Source organism: Berghia stephanieae, chromosome 3, assembly GCF_034508935.2.
Source record: "Berghia stephanieae isolate SIO BIC M18660-M18661 chromosome 3, UCSD_Bste_1.3, whole genome shotgun sequence".
In the NCBI taxonomy this organism is placed as follows: domain Eukaryota; kingdom Metazoa; phylum Mollusca; class Gastropoda; order Nudibranchia; family Aeolidiidae; genus Berghia; species Berghia stephanieae.
The window spans coordinates 98,957,253-98,984,752 of NC_088362.1; the positions used below are offsets into that span (position 1 = coordinate 98,957,253).

General features: G+C 36.2%; 2 protein-coding genes across 9 annotated transcripts in view; both read right to left on the reverse strand.

Moving 5' to 3' along the window:
• Window positions 1-12,122, reverse strand: part of LOC144968959 (uncharacterized) — a 107,046-nt gene extending 94,924 nt beyond the window's left edge. For 3 of the 5 annotated variants that reach the window (XR_013644701.1, XR_013644700.1, XM_078907854.1), the window contains exons 1-2: window positions 11,264-12,122; window positions 3,670-4,009 (exon numbers count right to left, since the gene is read on the reverse strand). Coding sequence is in view for 3 of the 5 variants with exons in the window: in XM_078907854.1 (XP_078763980.1) it covers window positions 3,670-3,990 (321 nt within the window). In the remaining 2 variants the exon portion in view is untranslated. Of the gene's footprint in view, window positions 1-3,669; window positions 4,010-6,203; window positions 6,598-11,263 lie in introns of those variants that run through there. The other 2 variants (XM_078907855.1, XM_078907856.1) reach the window with 2 other exon arrangements.
• A 9,768-nt stretch (window positions 12,123-21,890) lies between these two features.
• The window catches only part of LOC144968961 (transport and Golgi organization protein 2 homolog), a 19,837-nt gene continuing 14,227 nt past the window's right edge, over window positions 21,891-27,500 (reverse strand). For all 4 annotated transcript variants that reach the window (XM_078907866.1, XM_078907864.1, XM_078907863.1 and 1 more), the window contains exons 5-8: window positions 26,955-27,049; window positions 25,659-25,815; window positions 23,736-23,852; window positions 21,891-22,400 (exon numbers count right to left, since the gene is read on the reverse strand). In XM_078907866.1, the coding sequence (XP_078763992.1) occupies window positions 22,220-22,400; window positions 23,736-23,852; window positions 25,659-25,815; window positions 26,955-27,049 (550 nt within the window). In that variant the 3' untranslated portion in view covers window positions 21,891-22,219. The remainder of the gene's footprint in view (window positions 22,401-23,735; window positions 23,853-25,658; window positions 25,816-26,954; window positions 27,050-27,500) is intronic.

Consider the following 27,500-nt stretch of genomic DNA (forward strand, 5'->3'; position numbering starts at 1 on the left):
CACACACACACACACACCCTCACAAAGACACACACATTCACCAAAACGTGCATATGCAAATACTTACTCCCACTTATAAACATTATGCTGTAGCTAGTAGCTACTACTTTGACAAATTTTCATGTTGGCCGAAAATTCTCAAAATCCAAATATAAATAAATAATTTTTTTTTAAAATCTTAAACCTGATACTTCATGTTTAATAATTATTGACGGACGTAGAGTCATCAAAAGTCATCGATATTTGAAGGGGAAAAAAATATCTTGCTAAAATGAACAAAGCGTTTTGTCACTGCAAGGTGGTATCAAAGGGACGCGGTAGATACCAGAGAGGTTTTTGTGGTGATCGATCCTACATTGCCTGGTGTCACCTGAGGCTTGTGCAGAAAGTTCTATCTAAAGCTTGGAATTTTCCCATTGATTTTTTGTTTGTTTTGTTTTGTTTTGTTTTGTTTTGTTTGAAAAAGTACTCTTCTTCTTCTTCTTCTTCTTCTTCTTCTTCTTCTTCTTCTTCTTCTTCTTCTTCTTCTTCTTCTTCTCTTCTTCTTCTTCTTCTCTTCTTCTTCTTCTTCATCTCATTCTCATTCTCTTCTTCGTCTTTCATTCATCATCATTCGTCGTCATCTATTTCATATCATCATCATCATCATCATCATCATCATCATCATCATCATCATCTTCTTCTTCTTCTTCTTCTTCTTCTTCTTCTTCTTCTTCTTCTTCGTCGTCGTCGTCGTCATCATCATCATCATCATCATCATCATCATCATCATCATCATCATCATCTTCTTCTTCTTCTTCTTCTTCTTCTGTTTGTAATTTCATTTACAACAAAAATGACTGAGATTACAAAATTGTTAATTAACTATTTCGTCTACTCGACACAGTTACTGATTAATTGAAGCAAGCTTTCAGTCACATTTCAACAAAACGACGTGCACATATCTGAAGGTCTGATAACCGAATACAATAATTATGGGCTTGAATAAACATTGTTGAAATGGGCAATATATTGCGTCGGTTTGAAAGTATTTCCATTAACAACTATGAGCCCATTACATGTTGGGTTATCAGACCTGAAAATTGGTACACGTCGCCACAAAACAGTTAATCAAGAAAGAATGCGCTTATTTGTTTATAATAATTATTCACCACACCAAATATAACTGAAATATAGATAGCTCTTGATAAACTAGAATTGTTACTCGTGTGCATCTTGTGTGAGTGTGTCTATGTCAATATTGTATTGTTATAAATGTGTAACCAAATGAGAAATTGCCACTTTTTGGGGACAATAAAGATTTATTATTATTATTATTATTATTATTATTATTATTATTATTATTATTATTATTATTATTATTATTATTATTATTATTATTATTATTATTATTATTATTATTATTTGGTACATACTGTCTTCTTTCGAAGCATGATAACATATTGAGAGTTCTGGACGTCGGTCAAGAGAAGGCATTAAAAGGTCAAATATAGGTAAAGGCAATTATCTGTCCACAGTTTGTTGTTAGCTGATTGGGGTCAAGAACGGTTTGGATTGCCTTGCATTGCTTCATATTGGTGACCCTTCGCCTCAAAACGGTATTAAGTCGGGATGGCTAAGATATTGAAAATTGAATTTATAGCTAGAAATATTAGACTTGTGTTGCGTTTTTATGTTTTATTGAAGAGAATGAACACCATATTTTAGGGTGCTAATGCCAACAATTTATATTTTTGATCAGTTTAACTTTAAATGCGACTTTTAAGCATATGGTTCGTTCCGACATAATACAGTTTTGAGACGATGGGTCACAAATTTGGTGATGCGAGTAAATATCTTATCGCATTATGGCAACCCACTCAGAGGGATGATTATGATGAATGATTGTGTGTCAAGGTTTTTGAACTATTTTGGCCACACGACTCGCCACGAATCATTAGAAAAGCACATTCTGCAGACAAGGGTAGACGGCAAGAGAGGAAGAGGTAGACCAACAAGAAGCTGGGAACAAGATATAGATATGTGAATGGCTGGGAATGACAACAACTCAAGCAAGTAGACTGGCGGAAAACCGTAATCTGTTTCGCAAGAAAGTTCGGGAAGCAACGTCCTACGCAGGATCAGCTGACTAGATGATGATGATGATGATGATGTCAAGGTTTTGCATGAGTATCAAAGATTAAAAGGTTTTTAATGAGAATAAAATGGATGGATAGAATAAAAAATGAAGAAGTATGGAAAAGAACACAGCAGAAACCAGTGGGAGAGGAAATAGGAAGAAGACGATGGAGGTGGATTGGACACACCCTTAGAAAGAATGACTCAACTATAACAAAGAAAGTATTGGACTGGAACCCTCAGGCAGAAGATCAAGGGACAGGCCACGAGGAACATGGAGAAGAACTAAAGAAGCTGATATACAGAGAAGTGGTAAGACCTGGAATGAGATAAAGATGGCTCGGGATAGAGAAGGATGGAAACTGTTTGTCTGTGGCCTATACCCTGACCCAGAGTTAAAAAGGCAATGATGATGAATGAGAATAAGGTGTAGATGAGGAAAATGTCGGGCTAAACCCGTTCTTCAGCAGATAACAACAACAACAAAACCAGCACATACAAAATTAGTAACAAAATTGCTTACTCTTTTGGTCATGGTAATTTAATATTTCAAACTATTCCAAAAAAGCAAATGTACCCGATCAAGTCAATAATGAGTAGGTAGCTGGATTTAATCAAGCGGAAAGTACTCGGATAGACTAATAGAGTAATAGACTGCTGATGGAGTCGAAGCTAACTATTGTTACTACCACTTTCAAGCTACAAAACTCCATGTGTCCGAGTGATATTATACGGACAGATTGATAAATAATAATTTTGCACCTTATTTTAAATGCCAAAAACACCTGGACGGTTGGCAAATATTGCAAAAAAAATTTGACGTAGTTAAAGAATAGTGAGCTATAATTTTGACTCACATGTCAAACATGAGAAAGGCAGTGATATGTCAAAAATTTTGACGTGGAAGAATTGGTGGTGGTCTGTTTCTCTTGCCGTAAACGATACAACCCAAATGGTCTGAAACCTGAACTCATTTTTCAATCATTTTAAGGGAAAGGAATTTACGGACATTTTTCCTCCGATTTTTAAATTTTAATTATTTTTAATTAATTTATTTTTGGGGGATTTTACTTAGTCATGATTAAGAAAATTGAACGGGAATTCTAAAAACCGTAACCCGATTATCATTCAACAAGAACGGCGCGTTAAGTGATTTTTGGATCACCAAAACTAATACTTTTACTGATGTAATTTTTAATGGCAAGACTGTAATGTGGTCTCATTCTCACACGTTGAAGGGTTTGTATAAAGCAATACACAGATAGATAGGTGGTTGGTAGAGAGAGATAGAAAGAAAGGAAGAGAGAGAGAGAGAGAGAGAGAGAGAGAGAGAGAGAAAAAGAGAGAGAGAGAGAAAGAGAACAGAGAGAGACACAAAGAGAGAGAGAGAGAGAGAGAGAGAGAGAGGGAGGAGAGAGAGAGAGAAGAAACAGAGAGAGACACAAATGAGAGAGAGAAAGGAAGAGAGAGGATATATATATATATATATATATATATATATATATATATATTTTATATATATATATATATATATATATATTACCAACTCACCTTACGACCAGTGTGTGGTTTTCTTGAAGAAGTAGGAGAGTTGTGATGATCATGACTGCCATCGTCGATCCTTACATCCTCATCCTCCTCGTCCTCCGTCTCGTCGTCCGTGAAGTTCTGACTGTAAATCGAGGATTCGTCCTCTTCCAAGACAGCTTCTAATCCAATGGGCAGCGACGTATTCCCAGACGGGGCAGTCTGAATGTTTCTGCTCACAACATTATTTATCAAATGGCTGTTGTCTTTACGCTGTAAGGTGCACTGGGGGTTTTCGGAGGGCGAGTTTGTCTGTCCATTTTCCTTCAACGGTGATGATTTCATTTTTACTGTTTTATTCAAACTGTAATGGTAAAAATAAAAGATTACAATATGAGGAGTTTATTCATGGTAATCATCGTTCTAATTTTTCTCTCTCTTTTACCGCTTGATGGTGGACAGCGTCCATTTAACGTATAGAACGAGACAAGTAGCCTATTAGGTGAAACCTATCAGTTTCAAGTAAGGACAAATGCACCATGGGGATTTTCACCAGGGGAAAATATCAAGATGTCATTTTACCGTCCCACGACAACCACAATATGTTAATTGGATTCTCACGCAATACTCCCCTCGTGACGAAGACGCAAACTTCACACCTTTATGAGTCATCGCTCAAACTCCGTCAATACCGGATGCCAGAGTACCTATCAGTTGTTTATTTCATGCTATTTGGGCATTAGCATAATATGTATATTATATATATATATATATATATATATATATATATATTATATATATATATCATATTGATTTTATATGTAATATATCCCTGTCTGAGGGCGCACCAGTCCGGAAGACAGGCCAAAGAAAATTAACACGGAGAAATCGGACGGCCTGTTTATATTTATATCAAACCAGATTTCCATCCCTTCCTGGTTTGGCCATAGGAAGAGTTGGCCAACCCCAACCTCACATCATTTCATTAAACGGCACCCCTACAACCTGAAGCAGACAGACGGCCAGTTCGGCTAAGGACCTCAGCTGCTACCAAGATAAAAAATCTCAATAAAAAATTATTGTGGTTTTGTTTTTTCCTTTGTTAGTGCCCAATGATGAATAATATACATTAAAGCATGCAAACACGTACCAGAATATTTAAAACAGAATAAATCTGAATTACTTTTATTGCCAATTATAAGTGGGACATTACTTATTGTATTGTTAAGGTTATATCCTTAGACAGCTATACGAGCCATTATTAATTGCTGTTTAGTAATCCCATCTAATATGTAACGGGGTAATCAAAGGATTTGCATACCTCTATAATTTAATTCTAATTAATAGGGCGTTTCTGTGAGTGCAGGAGCTGACAACCTATGTAAAACGTTGTGGTGTGAAGATTATTACATAAGTTTTCTTAAATTTTAAAATTTAACCTCCACCCTAATTACCACATTACAGGGACCTCAAAATTTAACGCTTGACTCTAAATTACACGAGGAAAAATATGAGTTCAGCGTGGCCTTCAATAAATCTGATATTCCCCCAAAATTACGTCAAAATACACATCGATGAAAAACCACATGAAATCAAACAGTGATGTGTCTTCAGTAACGATCGCGGTAACATCAAACATTGTATTGATCTTGTCGATTGCACTATTAAATTCATTTCGATATTCACTTCCTTTTGGTTTTCGTCGATGTGTATTGTGACGCAATAGGATTCCACAGTCTGACGTCACGTCCGCCTAGCAACGAATCGGCTGGCTCTAAACAAAAAAATAATCCGTGCTTGGTCCAGGCAAGGAATAATTGGAAAATCGCTCAAAAAACAATTTTTATCTTAAATATGGTCCAGTATTTTGTACCAGATTGTCTACACCAGTCAGAGAGTCACTCCTGCAAGTTTTACAGATTTCCAAATGGACAGGCAGACAAAAAATTGAAGAAAAAGTGGACCACTTTAGTCAGGTAAGCACGCACGCCTCGTCGAACATTTGATAGAGTTCGTAGTCCAGATCTAGGTCAAGTTCTAGCTTACGTAGACCTATATTTTATGATTAAAGTGTACAATTGCACGAAATTATAAATAAAAATACATTCCAAACTAGGTTTTTTATTGAAGTTGAAGCAAAAATGATATCTCAATCGTTTTGATGTTAAGGCTGATAAACTGAATGAGAGTTAAGTTCTACTGATAAGTGATAATTTTTTTAAAAGGAGAACAAGAAGAAAGAGAATAAAATATTTGTTAAAATCTTACTTTAAACTCGATACCTTTATGGCAAAATGAAAATAAATAAATAAAATAACGCAACCTCTCCCCCCCCCCCCTCCCCTCACGCAGATCTCTCTCTCTCCTCTCTCTCTCTCTCTCTCTCTCTCTCTCTCTCTCTCTCACACACACACACACACACACACACAAACACACATACTTTCCTCTTTTTTTTGGAAAGTTTCTCTGATTCTCTGCCATGCCTCCCCTCCCCGACAGCCGAGGTGGCAACTCTGTGTGAACAAAGCAAGATGGCGGCAGGGACCTCTCTCCTTTACCTGTGCCCGATTGTTGACACTCCAAAGTTTCCATCACCGCACTGTCCAGTACAGTACTGACTGAAATAAAGAGAAAACGCAAGTCTTGCCACACTCAACCCCAAGATCAACTTTAACTGTGTAAATTTAAGAATTCTTATTTTTATATATACCTAGTCAAAATCATCAAAAGAAGTAATGAGGAAGTGCGACATTTTGCTGAATGTGCGATTTCATAAAAGACAGGCGAGAGACCCACCAGTAACCTAGTCTCTTGCACACCTTTGATTTATCATGCATTGAGCTGGTGTCAAACAAGATAGTCTAAAACAAAGTACTTATCAAATTAAATAATATACCCAATATGCCCAACAGAATTATTGTTTTTTTTTTTAATCTTTTCATTTCAGGTGAAAGGACAAAAGATCCAACATCATCATCAAGAGTGTGTTCTTGTCACTTCAGAGATGGTGACAAAGCCAACCTCCCTGAATTGTTTGACAGAAATAAAAATAAATTGTTTCCATCAGAGCCAGAAAGAAAGAAAAGAAAAGTGACACAAGGAATTCCCACCCATCTCAATTGGCACCAACATCAAGAAGTCCACCACCACCACCACCACCACTACCACCACCACCACCACCACCACCACCACCACCATCATCATCATCATCATCACCATCATCATCATCATCATCATCATCATCATCATCATCATCATCAGCTCAACTCTCTTCATCATCATCACAAAGTCCCACCTTTAAAAAAACCAGATTCCTCATCATCATTATTTTCCTCCTCATCATCATCCTCATTATCTTCTCCTCATCATCATCTCAACTCTCGTCACCATCATCACAGGATTCCATCTTTTAAAAAAAAAACGATTGTAGAACAAGTGAGGATATTTTAAATAGAACAACAAATTTAATTCAAGAACAAAAAATTACAGACAAAAATAAGGAAATAGCTAGCTTTAAAAAACCCAACTAAGTTAGATTCAACGCACTTACACTGTTTCAAGCCTTACAGAAAAAGTTCTTCGAATGGAGACAGGTGTACATTCTTTTAAAATATTTAATATTATTGTTCAATATGTTGAGTGCTTTAGAGGTAACATTATTTATTATAGTAGATGGGAAGTTCAGGAAGAGACAGTTGCATTAAAAGACCAAATTTTCATTATTACACTTATGAAACTTAGACAGAACTACGCTAACCTTCATATTTCACAATTGTTTAGCGTTAGTGAAAGTACTATAACAAATATTATACAAACTTTTATTCATGTTTTACATAAGCCATACGCTTCTCTTTGAAAATGTTATGAAGGTTACATGCCCTTCTAGACATAAAAATAAACTATCAGCTCCATCATCATTTTTAAGATTTCCAAATTGCAGAATGATCATTGATTGTACAGATGACCAAATTGCTATTCCTAAAGAAATGGATAAACAACGGTTAACTTATTCTTCTTATAGGTCCATGAATTCTGTTAAAGCTCTTGTTGGTCTAAGTCCAAATGGTGTGATAAATTTTATTTCTAAACATGATCCAGGGTCTGTCTCGGATAAGGTCATTGTACAAAATTGTGGATTACTAAAACTTTTAATTTTAAGCCCTGGAGAATTAATTTTAGCAGATAAAGGTAATAAAGGTAAAACCCCATCCTGATTCAAGATATTTTACCTCAAGGAGTAACTGTAAATATCCCTCCCTTTTTACATAATAAATTTACTGAAAATGAGATTTTATTAACAAAAGAAATTGCTTCATGTAGAATTCATGTTGAGAGGGCTAATGAAAGACTGAAAAATGTTAACATCCTCTCATATATTCCAACCATGTTAAGAGAAACATCTGATATTATTTTTCAATTTGTTGCAGCACTTGTCAATCCCCAGTCTCCTCTTATTAAGGAGATTGCATTTTGTTAGCTTTGCCATTTATTTTGTACAACACACATATTTTGTTCATCATCATCAAATCACCATTCAAAATAATGGTTTTGTAGGTCCATACATGATTTTACATGATAAACATGACAAATTATGGCATTGTTGTATCAATGTATGTTCAATGTCATTAACATTGTTAAATAAAACCACACAAATTAGTTTTGGACTGAATCAACCCAAGGCATCATCAAGATAGATCTGTGGAAGTAAAAGAATAAAAGATTCAAATTTAGAGCTGCGACCATGCTCAATAGGCAAAAAACAAACAAACTAATAAAACGTCTGTTGTGGTCTTGTGGTATGACACTCGCTTTCAGATCAGAAGGTCCTGGGTTTGGGCCTCGCTCGGCACATAGTTGAGTCCTTGGAGAAGGCTCTTTACTCACAATCTCTCACCGTACTCAGGTGTCAAATGAGTACCTGGCGTTGTCTCTGTCCGAAAAAATTGTAATATCGCCCAACAGGCATCATGTCCCGTCTTACATGTTAAATGTTGCTGTTGGCCAGGGACCCCTTGTAAAGCACTTTGAGCACATTTAGTGGATATTACGCTGTATAAAAACTCAATTAAAAAAACAAATTAAGTGATTCTTTCATTCATCTTGCTTTGTTGATAAGGGGGAAACCCGAAACGTCCATTTTATCTGTTTTCGTATATTAAATTGAAGTTCACATTCAATTTCACAATGTTATTGATTTCTTCGAGTTTCAAGCAGCAACATTTACATTACACCTTAACCCAATAGGAAGTTTAGTTTACCGTGACTAACACTGGTCTAAATAAATCCTTTATTCATCCCATAGAGGAAATTTATCTCTAGGGTCTATTCCCAGGGAAGACTGGAATAACCACGGTGCAGCGCCGCAAATTGAGCTAGGGCGAGGTGACTTACTCAAGGCCACACAGCGCAGCGGCGGGTGAACGAACTCGGTACCTTCGGGTACGAAGCAAAAACCGTACCGCTGATCCACGCTGCCCCACATGAAGTATGATAAAATGTCTAGCGTGATTGGTGATTGTGATGCTCATATGAGTATTATAATAAAGGTTACAACACGATACTAAATAGTATGTAGTAGACTATAGTCAATAGCAACGAAAATTAGCGAAGCAAGACTAAGACCTCAAAGACTCAAAGTCCGTGGTCCATAAGATAAAAACACAATAATTCAATGACTCCCTCTCTCTCTCCCTAACTAAAATCGAACGTAAACAGTTAAATCTTTCCATTGGATATACTAAATCTGCCTAAACTCAAAGTAAACTGATTATTGTCCAACAGTAGTTTTACGGAGATGTGAGATTTTGAGAGTGAGAAGACGAAATGACTTACCTTCACAGAATACTCTTTATTCTTCATGCTGGCTTGAACTTTGCCGAACATCAAGCCATCTGAGTAAGTGAAAGTCAAAACAGGACCTGACTGATGATGATTTTCACCTCGCGAGACACTTTTATGCTCATTGGAGAAGTATTTCATAAGGGCGGTGATGGAAATAGAGTTCGTGTCAGCCATTTTTCTCGACTGTTTAGAGCCAGCCGGTTTGTTGCCATGCGTTGCTGCGCAGGATTACGTCACGACTTAGGAAGCCTATTTGGGGGAGGTATTTGGCACCGCCACACCACAGCGATTATAAGAAGAAGAAGAAGAAGAAGAAGAAGAAGAAGAAGAAGAAGAAGAAGAAGAAGAAGAAGAAGAAGAAGAAGAAGAAGAAGAAGAAGAAGAAGACGAAGAAGAAGAAAAAGAAGAAAAGAAGAAGAAGAAGAAGAAGAAGAAGAAGAAGAAGAAGAAGAAGAAGAAGAAGAAGAAGAAGATGGGGGAAATGCCAGTTATATGACTTTGTCAGTAGAATATCTCGCCTTGTGACAAATGTCAGGTTAGGTGAAGAGTGATCAGTGATCATCGAGATGGTAATGATATTGCAAAACTTTGGCACAGACTGTATGTCCTTGGGTAAGGACGGACATTCACATATTTCACCACTTGACTTGGGTTTGAAAGAATATCTGACTGAGGGCATTGTTGGATATTTTAAGAAGTCTAGTGGTACAAGGGAGCTTATCAGTAAAAGTGTAATGTATGAACTGGAAATTGTGTTCCATGTAGTTTGCCCGGGGATTAAATTAAGCATGGTTAAACTAGGCATGGTGAAAGATGGATTTGTGGACTTTGAAAGGCCTTTTGCAAAAATATGACTGGAAGATCCAAAGACCTGAAATTGTAGAAGCGTGTTATGTAAGAGAAAATTGATTTCATTGAAGAGAATAAAATCCAAACAAATCCCACATGAATTCAAGATTTAAAAAAATATTGAATCAAACTAGTAATGTTTTATCCTATACAAGCTGCAAAAGATGTTTTAATTTAGTCACGTTCACATTAACGTGACCTGTAGATTTGAATCTCATGACAGTTGAGACCAACAAAGAGTCTTTTACATTCAAAACACGGGTTCATTGAAATTGCATGAGACTGAGTTCAAATGACAGTTGGAAGCACATGCATACATTTATTTATCAATTGTAGATTAAAAGATGTTTTATGTTCACTTGTAACCTGTACATGTTCGGGTCTTGATGGATTCACTGAAATGGTTCTCTTGGCGTTCGATGCAGCAGAAAAACATGGGAACACATTGGGAGTCGTTCCATAAACGTGACATTCTGCCCTATTTTCATTTCTAAATTATCCATCAACATAATTATTTTCTAAATATTTTGACATTAAATGGGTTTTAATTGGTTTGCAAAGTTGAAGGTAATATCAAAGCGCTCTACAATTGGTGCCAAGCAAACATGTAGGACGAGACACGATATCTGTAAAGCATTATTACTTATTTATCCACAAAACAACTCAGTTACTGGCCAGTTACTCGTCTTACACCAAAGAAGGGTGAGACATGTGAGTAAAGGGCCCGAGAAATCAACTTTGCGTTCCTCGACTGCAAAAGCCAAACACCGACGAACTTTTATTGAGACGTTCTGCTTGCACGTGTATGGTTCCCATTAAAAACACAATAGTCACTATAATGTGCTCATCGGAATATGAAGGCCACTGGAGATTGATAAGATCAATTTTTAAAGCATTTTTCACTTTAATCTTTTCAAAATGGCCTTACCTGAGATATCAACAAGCTGAAATATTCACCGTTTTAGATGTGTATCAATCCTTATGAAGTTTTCAGGTCTGTGTTATAGAGTATCTCTGATCTATACTTGGAATCAAACCATTGACTATATTATTCTACAGGAATCCAGGGAGAAACTCGAATAAATTACATAAAAACTGTCACCGCTCCTGTCTTTGACAGGTGGATTTACAGGTAAGTCATAAATCACCAATTATCAAAATCACACCGAGTATTGAATAAGGCACTCAGACAATAAATAAATCGATCAATCTACCCATCAATCAATCGGAACATAATAAGACGATCTCCTTTTCAGGGAGGTATCGACTATCGATATTCATTGTCTAGTCAATTCGCGTCCACCCATTTCTCGAGTTCGTCCTTAGTTCAAGTTCAGTGGGCAGTTGATTGCATGAACATTGGACTGAACAGCCACCACTGAAGTATAAACAAAGCTAAAACCTTGATTAGGTCTCTATTATCCCTTAAGAACACATTAGAATCGCTTGATCGGGTTGGTTGTTTTAGCGCGATTACTTCAACGAAGTTCCCAATCCAATGGCAATGGGGCCGATCTGACCGAGTTTAATCCCGTTAAAGAAAGGAACGGTTGTCGCCTTTTGTTGCTAAGGAAGCTTTCGTTTTTTTCGAGCCGCCCAGCGGCTAAACAACCGAAAGGTGAACCACGAAAAACCAATCATTGGACCGTGAAGAAAATAAACAATTAGCGAGGCCGAGATTAATGTTGATAAATGAAGCATGAAGAGATCAGCTCGAGATTGACAAGTACTGGAACGGTGGCGGGTTATGCCAAAATGATTGCCCTTGATTTGGTGTGTTGATCTATAATGTGTTTTGATCTTTTCTGTTGTGGTGGTCTTTTGTTATCATCGTCGAATCATTACAGATAATGTTATCGCAATAGCATTTTGAGAAATTGAAAACCGGTAAATCTTAACAGTCATAACGGAAAAGGTGTTGTTGTGTTGTTGTTGTTTACATTGGTGTTGGGAAGACGTAATATCTTTATCATTATTGTTGTTGTTGTTGTTGTTTTTCGAGTCTTTGAAAAAGCGAGTCCCAAATCTAAATAGACGTTGAGAATTGCGCAACTTGACAAGAGTCACATTATGCCTTAAGCCAACGACATAGTGTTGTATAGTGTATAGTCTCTTTCAACTTTTATATCATAGACTTACTTTCGCCAGATCTAAAGAGATCCAACTTCACATTCACAGATGAGCCGTCCTAAAGTTTGGGAATCGAGTACACTAACCATAACACCACTTAAACCTTTCTGTCTTAATGTGTCTGACTGATGCCTGCCGCTGCTGCTGCTGCTGTTGTTGTTGCTATCATCATCATCATCATCATCATCATCATCATCATCATCATCATCATCATCATCATCATCATCATCATATCATATCATATTATATTATTATTATATTATTATTATTATTATTATTATTATTATTATTATTATTATTATTATTATTATTATTATTATTATTATTAATCCCAGCTATTGATGTATGGCTCCACTGCTTGTGGATACCTTCGGAAGGAGGAAAGGCTACGGAGTAAACCTTACAGAAATCTGCATCCAAACTGATGCCAAACGTATCGCTGTGCGATCCTTTGGACCACACCAGGGAGGAAGAGAGGGAGGTTTTGGTTACTGGGCAGCCCAGGATCTCCACATTACTTTGCCCAGGCCGCGCCCTGGAGAGGACACTCCAGTCTCACCTTCACTGGTGAAGAGTAGCAACACAGAAGACAGCAGTCTACGAGTGATAAGTCCTTGCTCGATTGGCGTAGAGTTGGACGCTACGGGTTGTCTTCAACGGTCGGAGGGATCATCGTAATTCTACTGGTCAGCTACCGCCCGCCTCAAGCTGGGCAGCCCCCAGCCAGAGAGGTGTTGACCCGCCACGATCTGCCTGCTTCAGAGTGTGCCTGGAGCTTAGAGCTTGCAAGCTTGACAAGTGGATCGTTAAACTGTGTACCAGGCAAGCAAAGGAAAAAGAAAACGAAGTCCCCAGCTCTTCGATTAGAAAGCTGGAATGTAAGAACAATACGATCTTCAGGTCATGGACGATGCTCGAAAGACAGCAGTGATTGATCGCGAACTGAACAGACTGAACATCGACATAGCAGCCCTGCATGCAGGAAGCGTGACTCCCAGAGAGGGGATCCCTAAAGGAGGAACACTATAGATAGTATGCAGATGACGTCACTCAGGTCTTTGTTATTGTTTTTGCCATCCGCGTTTATGAGTAATGCTCACTGAACTGTATTAACCTGACTATAAACGTTCATGGATACACACAGTTACGTGTGTTGGTCCGTTGTGCTTCCGGATGGCAATGTTATGAGCTTCTTAGCCAAGCGCATACTATCTACACATTCTTCTGGCAAGGAAACGGCACTGAAGAAGTGAGGGAGTACGCCATACATTGCTTCGCATGATCGAATCGCCAAGAGACGGCACAGAGAGAATTTTAAAGCTGCGCCTGTCATCCATGCAGGCCTCGGTGAACCTTGTGTGCGTCCATGCCCAACACTGCAAGCTTTGGTTGAAGTAAAGGACCGATTCTATGAGTCATTAGACACCATTGTCAACAAGATCCCAGGAGTGGAGCACATCTACCTTCTTGGCGACTTCAACGCGCGAGTTGGTGCCGACAGAGAATCATGGCCAACCGTTTTGTGACACCACGGCACAGGAAAGAGGAATGAGAACGGTCAGAGGCTTCTTGAACTCTGCTGCTATCGCAAACTCTGCGTAACGAACACCTACTTTCAGAACAAGGCATGTCACAAGGTGTCATGGAGACATATAAGTCCATAAAAGAGAGATGACTTACCGAGAAAAATATATCATCTCACAAAACTTTATCGATACATTTGACTGTTTCCCTCCCGGACAAGGACTCCGGCCAGGGCCCAGGACAAAACCGAGTAATCCCATTCCAAGACAATGACAGAAAGCAAGTTGGAAAACAGAAATTATAGGCTGATAGAATACACAGCAAGAGACCCCCATGTCCACAGTGGATGGTCATGTTTTTTGTTTTTAAGGGTTTTACGGCGCTTGCAACACATTAAGGTCATATCAGCGCCAGTAAAAAGGAAGAAAATGGGATAGTAAAAAGTTCTCGACAAAGGGTATTGCTTCAAATAAGAAACAGGTGTAGATTCCAAAAGCACTCTATCAAAGTACTTAGTTTGAGATCACTAAATGTCTCATCCAGACACAAGCAAAGGTCCCCGCTAAGAGGAATACACTCAAATGTTTTACAAATCATATATAATATAAAGAAAGCATAATACAGTGCATAACAGAGAGATGATTTACAATGAAAAAAATATAATCTCCCAAAACTAACTATACATTCGACTGTTTCCCTCTCAGCCAGGACCAGGACAAAACCAAGTAATCTCATTCCAAGACAAAGACAGAAAGCATGTTGGAAAACAGATAAAAGGGGAAAGAAAACACAGTATGTACCCCTCTGCCCACTATGGGAGGTCAGGAACCCCACCCAGGTGGATGGTCATAAGTCTTCACTCCATGCCACAGGATGTGGCGACAATCGACATTAGAAAATAAACAGTGAGTAGTATTCAGTAGTGCCAAAAGTTATAGATGAAACGAAATTGAAAAAATAATAAATTACAAAAAGAAAAAAGAAAAATTCCCTTTATTCATCCCATAGGGGAAATTTGTCTCTATGATCTATTCCAAGGAAGACTGGAATAACCCAGGGGTCAGCCGCAGTGCAGGGCCTAAATTGAGCTAGGACGAGGTGACTTGCTCAAGGACACACAGCGCAGCCGCGGATGATCGAACTCGGTACCATTCGGGTAGAAAGCAAAGACAGTACCGCTAAGCAACGCTGTCACTTAGCTCTTTGTTATTGTCAGCTCTTTGTTATTGTTTTTCTACAGACATTATAATTATTAGTTTATGTTATATCAATCAGACTATAAACATTTAAGGTCTCACATCACATAGATTTGTGTATTTGTGAGTTATATCCGGCTGGCGGATGTTGTATTTTACCTAAACGCATAACATCAATAGTGAAACAATCATCAATTCCATTGTTTTTATTACAAACACATCTCATGTTTTTATGTTTTATGTTTTTAAGGGTTTTACGGCGCTTGCAACACATCTAGGTCATATCAGCGCCAGTAAAAAGTAAGAAAATGGGATAGTCAAAAGCTTTAGAATTACAATTTAAGCACACAAGAAAAAGTAAGACGAAGGGGAATGTACAAATAAGGAATTGGTGTAGATTCCAAGAGCATACCATCAAAGTACTTAGTTTGAGATCACCTAAAAGTCCCATCCAGATACGAACACAGGTCCCAACTAAGAGGAATACACTCAAATGCTTACATTATAAATTCAAAATAACAAATATAATAATGCATAACAGAGAGATGATTTACAAGGGAAAAAATATCATCTCCCAAAACAATAACTATGCGTTTGACTGTTTCCTCCCAGCTAGGACTCCGGCCAGGGCCAGGACAAAACCAAGTAATCTCATTCCAAGGCAAAGACAGAAAGCATGTTGGAAAACAGACATAAGAGGATAGAAGACACAGCATGTACCTCCCTACCCACTATGGGAGGTCAGGAACCCCACCCAGGATGTTGTATTTTACCTAAACGCATAACATCAATAGTGAAACAATTACCGATTCCGTTGTTTTTATTACATACACATCTCACTGTTCACTTCCTTCTGGCGGCCATCGCCACATTCTGGTCTAGTATACCAGAGTAGCTGACGAAAGAAATAATAAAAATTACAGGACGCTTAATTTATTTTTGATTTGTTGAATCTGAAGACGTTTATTTCCATTTATAATAACAATAATAATAATAATGATAATAATAATAATAGTAATAATAATAATAATAATAATAATAATAATAATAATAATAATAATAATAATAATAATAATAATAATAATATAATAATAATGATAATAATAATGATAATAATAATAATAATAATAATAATGATAATAATAATAATAATAATAATAATAATAATATAATAATGATAATAATAATAATAATAATAATAATAATAATAATAATAATAGTAATAAAATAATAATAAAACATGCATTTGCTTCGTCTTAACCATAATCTCTGTGGTATAATGGTAGCAAATCTTTGTGACAATCAAAAATCATGGGTTCATTCTTATTATAAGAGGGTGATTTTGGGGAGAGATTATTAATATTTCTTGAATCAAAAAAAAAAATTAAAAAATCCTCATCTAGCGTACACTTATTATTTCCTATACTACTTTTTAGATATAATTTATCTTTCATTTTTGGGAATCTTATAATGTTTGAAACAACTTGGATGATTTGCAAGGGGGGGGGGGGGAATTATCTTTCAAATAAATAAATAATAACGTGAAGTTGAATGTAAGCTTCAATTTAATTACAAAAACAGATCAAATGAACGTTTCGGGGTTTCCCCTTTATCAACAAAACAGGATGATTGAAACACCACAGATGAATCTGTGGTGTTTCAATCATCCTGTTTTGTTGATAAAGGGGAAACCCGAAACGTTCATTTGATCTGTTTTTTGTAATTAAATTGAAGCTTACATTCAACTTCACGTTATTATTTATTTCTTCGAGCTTCGAGCAGCAACATTTACACTATTCTTCCAAATAATGTTTTTGTTTGTTTTTAAGGGTTTTACGGCGCTTGCAACACATTTAGGTTATATCAGCGCCAGTAAAAAGGAAGAAAATGGGATAGTAAAAAGTTCTAGAATTACAATTGAAGCATCCAAGAGAAAGTAAGACATAGGGGAACTGGGAAAAAAATAGGGATCAGATGTAGATTCCAAGAGCATACCACCAATGTACTTATTTTGAGATCACCTATAAGTCTCATCCGGACACAAGAACAAAATCCAACAAAGAGGAACACACTCAAATGCTTACATTATACATTAAAAAATAACAAATATACTAATACATAACAGAGAGATGATTTACAAGGAAAAAAATATCATCTCCCAAAACAATAACTATGCATTTGACTGTTTCCTCCCAGCCAGGACTCCGACCAAGGCCAGGAAAAAAACTAAGTAATCTCATTCCAAGACAAAGACAGAAAGCATGTTGGAAAACAGATATAAGGGGATAGAAGACAGTGTGTACCTCCCTGCCCGCTATGGGAGGTCAGGATCCCCACCCAGTCTTCCAAATAAAGAAACATTTCAAAGGATCCCATTGAGAATTTGGGCAAATTTAAGAAGTCGCGTTCCAGGACAAGGACAAAAAGCCATACATATGGTAGGGGTAGATCTGTCATCTGCATATTTTGTGGCCGCAAATGGCAGGGCGATCCGCAAATCGTGGCAAATTTTGGGAAAATTGGCAAATCGCGTGGCAAATTTTGGGAAAAAAAAAAAGCGAAAACAAAATAACGAAAAAAAAAAAAAGGTGCGAAATTTGAGAAATGTTGCAGCTTTGCCTGGGTGCAAACCAAGGGAAGCTACTCTCTACGGATAATGATCCTTTAAAATTTTTGTAACAACGCTATTCACAGTCATTTCATTTCTCAAGTCAAATAAATCGAGTCACTTACACTTCCAACTTCAGTCATGGATCGTTTCGTCAAAAAATCTTCAAATAAGGACCCAAAGTGTGGCAAATCTTTTGGCAAATTTTGGTCTTTTTGGCAAACTTCTTGGCAAATTTTGGGTTTTTTGGGGGCAAATTTTGGCAAATTTTAGGTCCCAATTTGGCAAAAAATGCAGATGACAGGCAGATGATGCAGAAGGATGAAAGACACTTGAAAGAGTCGGAACTCCTCGGCCCAGAGGAGATTGTTGTCACACACATCAATCAAAACAAAACAAATTCATGAAATCAGGAAGGCAATTGACCAATTGTGTCTATTACAAATACTTTAAATGGAATGTGAAATACACATTTTACTGGATCACGTTGGCAACAGCAAAGTAATATGTAACATTATTATGTATTGTCTCTTTGTCAACGGAAAATACAACATAGTCAAAAGTCTTAAAAGCTCTTTACACACACACATAATCACAGGGGAATAAAGATCAGATGATTTACAAGGAAAAAAATATCATCTCCCAAAACTAACTTTACATTTGACTGTTTCCCTCCCAGCTATCCGGCCAGTGCCAGGTCAAAACCAAGTAATTTCATCCCAAGACAAAGACAGAAAGCATGCTGGATAAAGGAGGATTTAATACACAGTAAGTGCCTCATTGCCCACTATGGAAGGTCAGGAACCCCACCCAGATCAAACAAACATCTGATGCCTGATGTCAATAAGAATCACCTATGATATCGAAGTGATAAAACTTACGGTTAAAAATTATTTCCAAAGAGTAAAATAAAATGAAAGAGACTTGAACAAAGGACTCCCCGAGTTATAGTCCAATGCCAAAACACTTGGCCATCTTATTCCCCTCCTGCGAATAATCATGGTTAAAATAAATAAGTTATTAGACATGTGGTTCATACCTTGTTTATATTTTATATCAAAAAATATTAATTATTATAATATTATCATAAATAAAAAGGGGTGAGCTATCCACGCTTCACAGCTCTATAACCTGCCTTGACGATATTTCCTTTTACAGACCTGCCAACCCTTCACTTCGAAAAGTGGAATCAGAACGCCTGAAAATAGGAATTTGAGACCAAAAAAAAATAGGAATTTCACCCGGCTCACCCCCCCCCCCCCACCCCCCTCTCTTTCTCTCTTTGCTCTTTTTTTTTTTTTAATTCTTATCATTATCATCATTTTTTTTTTAAATCGGAATTTTAGAGACGATGGCGGAATAGTAAATAAAGGAAGAGTGAAAATAGGAATGATTCTGCCAAAAGTGGAAGGGTTGGCAGGTACGCTTTTATGCCATCCAATCAAGATGTTAATACGTAGTCCTACAGAGCCATTCGGCCCATGGAGCTGGAGTTTATCCCAGTTTCTATAGCGTGAAACGGACAAAAACACTTGCTTGCCACCCTTTAGTACTTTCTGCCAGATCTAACAGACCCAGCTAACTAATCAGTGCTGGGTGGACAGGGGGGGGGGGGGGGGGGGAGGGTCAGAAAAAAAAATCTCGACTGCACAGTTGATCTCAGTCCCTTTGATTGTGAAGCGATTGCTCTACCAACTGTAACTGTGCAGCGTGGCTCAGTGGTATGGTCTTTGCTTTGTATCCGAAAAGTGCCGAGTGCGAATACCCGCTATCTGTCATCTGCATTTTTTGCGGCCGCAAATTTGGGCAAATTTCCCAAAATTGGCAAATCGTGACAAATTTTGGGAAAATTGGCAAATCGCGTGACAAGTTTGGGGGAAAACCAAGTAATCTCATTCCAAGACAAAGACAGAAAGCATGTTGGAAAACAGACATAGAGGGATAGAAGACACAGTATGTACCTCCCTGCCCACTATGCGAGGTCAGGAACCCCACCCAGACTCCCACTTCTATTTCACATCTCATCACTTGTCTTCATTCGTAATGATACCCGTATTCACCCAACCTACCACGTGCGCACATAGCCACAGAAAGAGTAACAAATCATCAACTTGAGAAGTGTGAGTGTGTATGTCGCTACTGCTGATATTGAGCCACACCACTGCCTGCCACACACTCACACACAATGCTCCCACCCTTATTTCTACACCCTATATGTTAGTGCATTATAATGTGAAAGCAGTTTACCAGACAATGATAGAAAGTATTAAAAGCCACAGAGTCCGGAAATCAATGCAATATATTTTTAAATCCCATTCTTGCCTCCATTGTGCATGCTCTTCACTGTTTTAATTACTTTGATAAATGCGAGGTGGCTTGGGTAGTGTAAAATAGAGAAAAAAAAAAACAAAAAAAAACGGGATTTTTAGTTTTCATATGATCCAAGGGTTTGTTGGATCTTAGGTGGCCGTATCCAAGGAGCCCTGCCTGTATTGTCCTTTTAATGCTACAGAAATCAGAATAAACTTTCAACTCCATGAGCCTTATGACTCCTGTAATGTATGCAAATCTAGTATCATTACTACTAGTTTGGTATCATTAGTCATTTGAAATGTTATTCGTCAAATGTACATATCTACTAATTATTTAGTCTTTGTTTTTGTACTGCTGAGACTAGCAGCTGATTTGTACTTTCGTTTTTGTCATTATCGTAATCAACAAGATGTCTGGAATCTAGCATACGACTTGACTTATTCCTTTGTGTTACCCATCCATTACAGCTCCATTTGACAACAACAAAAAAAGATACTTTCGTCACTGAAATGCATTCTAATACTGTATGAATTATGTATGAGTTATGAGCAATACAATTTTAGATAAAAATAAATTATATTTTACACTTGCATTTGACTAGAACACCATCAAAACAACAAGAGTACAAAAATCAAATAAAACAATATCAATAAGGCTTACTCTCCTGCTATAAAGTAAACTCCAGAAAAGTAAGGCAAAATTTTGGCTCTTAATTGAATGCACATGTAATGCTAATTGAATGCATCTTCCTAGTTTTAAAAATGTTATTATTAAAATGGGAACTACCCTTCAAACCAGCATTATGTTGGAGTGATTTAAATATTGAAAATTGAATCCATAATAAAAAATATGAAACCGGTTAAGTTTATATATTTTATTGAGCACAAATGTGAAGAAATATTTCACTTTGTGATAAACATTATTTATTGATTGAAGCTTATCACTAGCATACTCTAGAAAAACTCAAATTTTAAAATATGGGATTTCCTGAGTACGGCAGATGATTTCTTAACTTTCGTTTTTTTCTATTTTATAGCTTCATGCAGCCTATTTTTACTACATTTTATTAAAGTGAATAAATACTTTCTTACAGTGTGCAAAACTGAAATCTCACATTTCTGATCGTTTTAAATTTAAATTCACTTATCAGCATCGGAATAACCTTCACATAAAAATAGATTTAAATGATGAGTTCCATAATACAAATCAAACTTTAAAATTTTTGATTATTCTCTTCATGATGGCTGTAGCCACAACCATTCACGTCATCAACAATACAATAAAATAATCATCAGCAGCATGTAAAACTTTTTACACAACATCAAAACAAAAATTAATAAAGAATCACAAATGTTTAACATGTGACAGACATAACTTGAGTTCAACCTAACTAATATCGAATCTTACTGGTTTTCATCAAGAGAGCATTGATTGCGATATCACATGACCGTTACTGAAGCCAGAGTCACATGACTTCTGCTGCTCTCTTTCTGTCATCTGCATTTTTTGCGGCCGCAAATATCAGGGCGATCTGCAAATTTTGGCAAATTTCCCAAAATTGGCAAATCGTGGCAAATATTGGGAAAATTGGCAAATTGTGTGGCAAATTTTGGGGAAAAAACAAAATTACAAAGAAAAAAGTGCGAAACTTGAGAAATGTTGCAGCTTTGCCTGGGCCCAAACCAAGGGAAGCTACTCTCTACGGATAATGATCCTTTAAAATCTTTGTAACGACTTTGTAATAAATGTAGCCTCCTTAAATGTAATAAATTGTCTTATATATATTTTTTTTTCTGTATCGCGTGTTAATTTTTACTGAAACGCTTAGTTCTCCTCGGCAAATTTTTTGGCAAATTTTGGTCTTTTTGGCAAATTTTGGGGGTTTTTTGGGCAAATTTTGGCAAATTTTAGGTCCCAATTTGGCAAAAAATGCAGATGACAGCTCTTTGTGAAAACAATTAGGCTTGCTTGAATCGCGGGAAATATGTATTTTGAAAAAAAACCCAACTCACTTGTCATTAAAGAATAAAAAAAGAAATAGAAATAAAACCTAACACACTCGGAGGCTTTCATTGAAAGCGCTAATCACACAGTCAGCTTTCCAGAGGCTATGCTATGTATTAACAGAGCTGGATATTCCATGTAGTTTGTTGTGGTTGATGTCGGGGATGGAGAGGTCGAAGGTCTGGTGATTCACTGACACTGAAGGGTCCTCTGGGTTTTGACTGAAATCCAAGTCCTTTTCTACAAAGTCCACTTTACCCTCGCTGTCAATTAATAACACTGTTGAGGTCCTGTCAGATGAAAAGAGGTAATTATATATTATGAAAGAGGTATTGTGACAATTAAACAAAATAATAAAGAGGTAATTATACATGAAAGTGGTATTGTGGCCATTATGACAATTAAACAAAATAACAAAGAGGTATTATATATGAAAGTGGTATTGTGGCCATTATGACAATTAAACAAAATAACAAAGAGGTATTATATATGAAAGTGGTATTGTGGCCATTATGACAATTAAACAAAATAACAAAGAGGTATTATATATGAAAGTGGTATTGTGGCCATTATGACAATTAAACAAAATAATAAAGAGGTATTATATATGAAAGTGGTATTGTGGCCATTATGACAATTAAACAAAATAACAAAGAGGTATTATATATGAAAGTGGTATTGTGGCCATTATGACAATTAAACAAAATAACAAAGAGGTATTATATATGAAAGTGGTATTGTGGCCATTATGACAATTAAACAAAATAACAAAGAGGTATTATATATGAAAGTGGTATTGTGGCCATTATGACAATTAAACAAAATAACAAAGAGGTATTATAAAAACCATTTCGGCGCAAAAGGACAAGGCCATAAAAAATGAAAGGGGTAGAGGAAGGGGGGAAGGGGCAACAGAGATATGCTCATCTCTTTATCATTATGATTACTTAGAAAACTTCATGCAGTGTATTATCATTCTGGGCAAGGCTACTGTGGACTAAACTTACTATGAATATTTCAACTAAATGTCTAATCATCTGATTCATATGTCTGTACAAAATATGAATAATAATTGTGGATTGTATTTTAGCAGTAAGCTGAAGTATATTGCAGTATCCATTGTAGCAAACACACAGCTTGCTATAATTAAAATAGGTGCTGGTTTATCGCATGGCAAAGTACTTTCTGTGAGGTGTAACAAGATCCAACTACCAAACTAATGCCGAGTGGACAGCCGGGGCTTAAAAAACAAACAAAAAAAACAACAAAAAAAACAAGCCCTTACAATCAAGACTGATACATGAGCATTCGTTTATAAGGTGAGTGTAGTATAAACTGACCGATCAGGACTCTACTAAAATTACATTTTTTAAAAAAGGTTAACAATAAAACAACAACAAAATAAAATAGAAATAAAAAAACTTAAACATAAACTTAAAGATGAATAACAAACGTTGAAATGTTTATTTTCTGAATAAACACCAGTGGTTTCTCTTGGAAATTCTAATATGACCACAAAAAAAAATAAAAAAATCTTACAAATTTTATTTTGAGAGATTGGCTAGCTTGGCTTAAAATTCCAAATAACAAGCAGTGTAGAAGTGGACGGGTTTGATATCACCTACCTCGTTCCATATCGAACTTGAGGGGAATGAACATAAATGGCAGACTTCTGTTCGATAAGCCTTGGGGTTTCTCCTGCGGCAGAGCCAGCTCTTTCCAGTATAGGGTCTGGGAGGTAGCTGGAGGGAAAAGAATCAAATCTCATTGTTTAACATCATTTTATAATCACAATGTGTAAATTTACATGGATGGATGCAGTACACTTCACAAATATATTAAGTTTTCCATGAGGAGCCGTCGCCTCATATCTATAAAAACAAACACAACACGTCACCTTAATTCATTTTTGCCACATGGTGTTCGAATTTTTAAAGCGCAACTCTGATTTAAATTAAATACTATCTTTTAAATATACACACATAAGTTCGGACAAGAGGCCAGAGGTATGGTCTATCTCAATTTATCAAATTAGAATATAAAGTGTCGCTATTTGATTCTTGGTTGTATATTTTTTACATTTTTGTGCATTTGCATATATATATGTATACATTGCCGCCATAGATCCTCAACTTTGTGTTTATACATTTTTATGCATGCCACGTCTGTAAACGAATTTCTATTTTTTGGATAAAAAAAGTATATATTATCATTATTATTATTATTATTATTATTATTATTATTATTATTATTATTATTATTATTATTATTATTATTATCATTATTATTATTATTATTTCATACAGTGTCATTATCTAAAAATGTCTTAATTTTCTTAATTTATATGACAGGAACAGACTTTTAATATGAATACAGAGTATCATTCTGATGACAAAACTATAAAAATCTCTATTTGACTCCATTGTCATTAAACGGAATTTGCCATTTTACGTCAGAACTGTAAGAGTAAAAAAATCCATTAGGCAATTGTAGACTTGCCTTCTACACTACGGACAATTCGTAGAAGAATTATTAAATTTTGGCTCCAATTTCAGACCTTCATGAGCATCTCTAAGTCATTGGATTCAATAGTCTGATGTCACATCGCCCAGCAATGGCGGCCATCTTGGTTCTAAACAAAGAAAATCATTACTTTTTATTTTTCATGCTGGCTAGAACTTTTCATATGTCTTGTGAATGTGTAAAAGTCAAAACATGATCAAATGTATGTGTTTTTTCCCCTCTGGATAGCCTTTATGCTCGCCGGAGAAATATTTCATACAGGCGTCCACCATTGTTCCGATAGTTTAGAGCCAGTGTTACTAAGTTACCATGCGTCATTAGGAAGGAAGTGACGTTATGACTGTTGAAGAGTATTACAACTTATTTATAATGAATATTAATGGGAGACTACATTTGTAAGGATTTTGAAGTGTTATTTAATTCTTGTCAGGGTGAATTGTTGATTTTTAAAGTTAATTATAGTGAATACATTTTCTCTCTCCACAAAATTACGAATTTTTAAATTTTCATGCAGGCAGGTCTGGTCAATTATAACCATCAATTAATATTCATCTTGTTGATGATCATTATATTTTTTTATGGCAGTAACAAAACTCGGTAAAAGAGCTCGAAAATAGGCAATTCAGGAAAATACGAAATATTGAGGAATTTTCTAATAAAAATGATAAACCCTTCGCAGTCGGTTACACCTTAGATGATTAGTACGATTACATTGAGAAAGAATAATATTTCGTAACGGCTCAAAAGTCAGTAATAGTATAGAGAAGTATAGATCCTTGGACTATTGTTTTCAACAACATAAAATGGACAGTAATAGGTCTAAACTCTTGAGTCAGATATTGGACTATCGATAAATAAAGTAACGTAATAAAACTAAGCTACCTCAACACTATTAGGCTTGCACCTAATGCAGATTGAAATGAATCTATTTACAAATTGATTTTTTTTATTTTTTAGTAATTCTGATGTGCTTTTTATTGAGGGACAAATCATGTAAAGATGAATCTATATCCAAAATAATTTACCGTGTTCGATCCGCCATCATAGAAAAAAGACTTTCAATAAGGTGAGCCTTCTGTGTGACAGCCGAGTTCTGCATGACAATTTGTCCGAATCTGGATTTGCCTTTCTCCACTTTCTGGAATGGATATTCCATGGTTGAATTGGAAAGACCCAAAAACACTGGAAAGAAGACAAGGAAAAATAAGAATAGATTATATTTACTCCACAAATTTAGCCATCCTCAACTGTATGATCAAAGCTCAGTCCTTTTAGCTGATGACTGGTAAGACACACTGCGATCACACCATAGAGGTTACCCGATTTACCCAATTGTCATATAATCGTTGATTTGTAATGTATTTATCTTTTCTTTCATTAAAAAAAAATTGCACTGGTTTGGAAAAAAAAAAAGTTACAGGAGAACATGCAGAGGCTTCGTATGGGAACAAAACAGACATTGTCTGTTTTGTTCCCATACGAAGCCTTTCCATTTTCACTCTTTCATTAGTATTTTACGATCACCGGATTCAGGCAGCCCTTACCGTTTTCTACTTTTCCAAGGAGATCATGCTTACTCTTTGTGAAAAGTATAAACATTATATTATCTCAACTATCGGATAATCTCTGCAGTACAATAGTACCATGCCTCCCTGGAAATCAGAAGGTCTGAGGTTTGAATGCCAGTTATAGAAGGCTGACTTCGAATAATGATTTTATTTTCTTGAACTTTTACATCTGCTTTGACTGATACTGTCACATTCTTCAAACTTTTCCAGATTTTATCTTGCGCCAGTATCTGCTCCGCCTTCTTACCACTTTTCTTACTGTTTAAACTAAAATCATATGTGTTTTTTGCAAATTCGCTTGTTTAAATAGCGAAGGCGAAGGCTGATGACGCCACTAAAGGTTTGAAATACTAACTCCGAATCCATTGAGTCCAATGAATTATGTAGTTTTGGTTTTCTGTTTTGAGCAAAGGAATATAAATATAGGGTCAATATTAAGTCGTGCACAAGGTCTAAAATTGTTAATTTTAAAAATTCATTTTAAGACACTTTTCAGCCTGCATGCTGATGACGCCACTAAAGGTTTGAAATACTAACTCCGAATCCATTGACTCCAATAAATTATGTAGTTTTGGTTTTCTGTTTTGAGCAAAGGAATATAAATATAGGGTCAATATTAAGTCGTGCACAAGGTCTAAAATTGTTAATTTTAAAAATTCATTTTAAGACACTTTTCAGCCTGCACCGAGAAGTGTCAAAAATGTTATTCAACAAAGATTTTTCTTTCTTTCACAATTCACACAGCAATCTTACTATTTGCAGGCAAAGATCTTTGATTAACACTGGCAGGGTAAATCTTGGCGTTACTGATGTAGAGCGGCTTGCAAACCAGAGATTCTTCTTTCTTTCTGTAATATAAAGATAATATAAGCAATGACTCAATCTAATGTTAAATCAATGAGAACTAAGAGTCAGAAACTGAATTTTAAATATATTTAAATCATGCCACTTTGCGACATCATTAGCTTTCAATAAGATGGAAGAAGGTGCTTTCTGAAACTGAGAAAACTCAAACGTTGTAATTCTCATTATTTTGGGGTCACTACAGCTTAGTTGAGATAACACTTGCCTTATAAGCAAAGTAAGTGATGTGAGATAATTTCTGATCCCCTAATCACTAAGCAGAGATTAGATACCTCTGACTGTAATACTAAATTGACCAGTGTCTTCTCCAATGGGTAGCAAGCAATTACTACTGCCGGCGTTTAGACTGGTATGTATAAACCCCTCCTAGAGACTACATTATTTTGACCCTAAATCCATTTTTGGCAATCTTCTTCACCCCAACATAATATCACT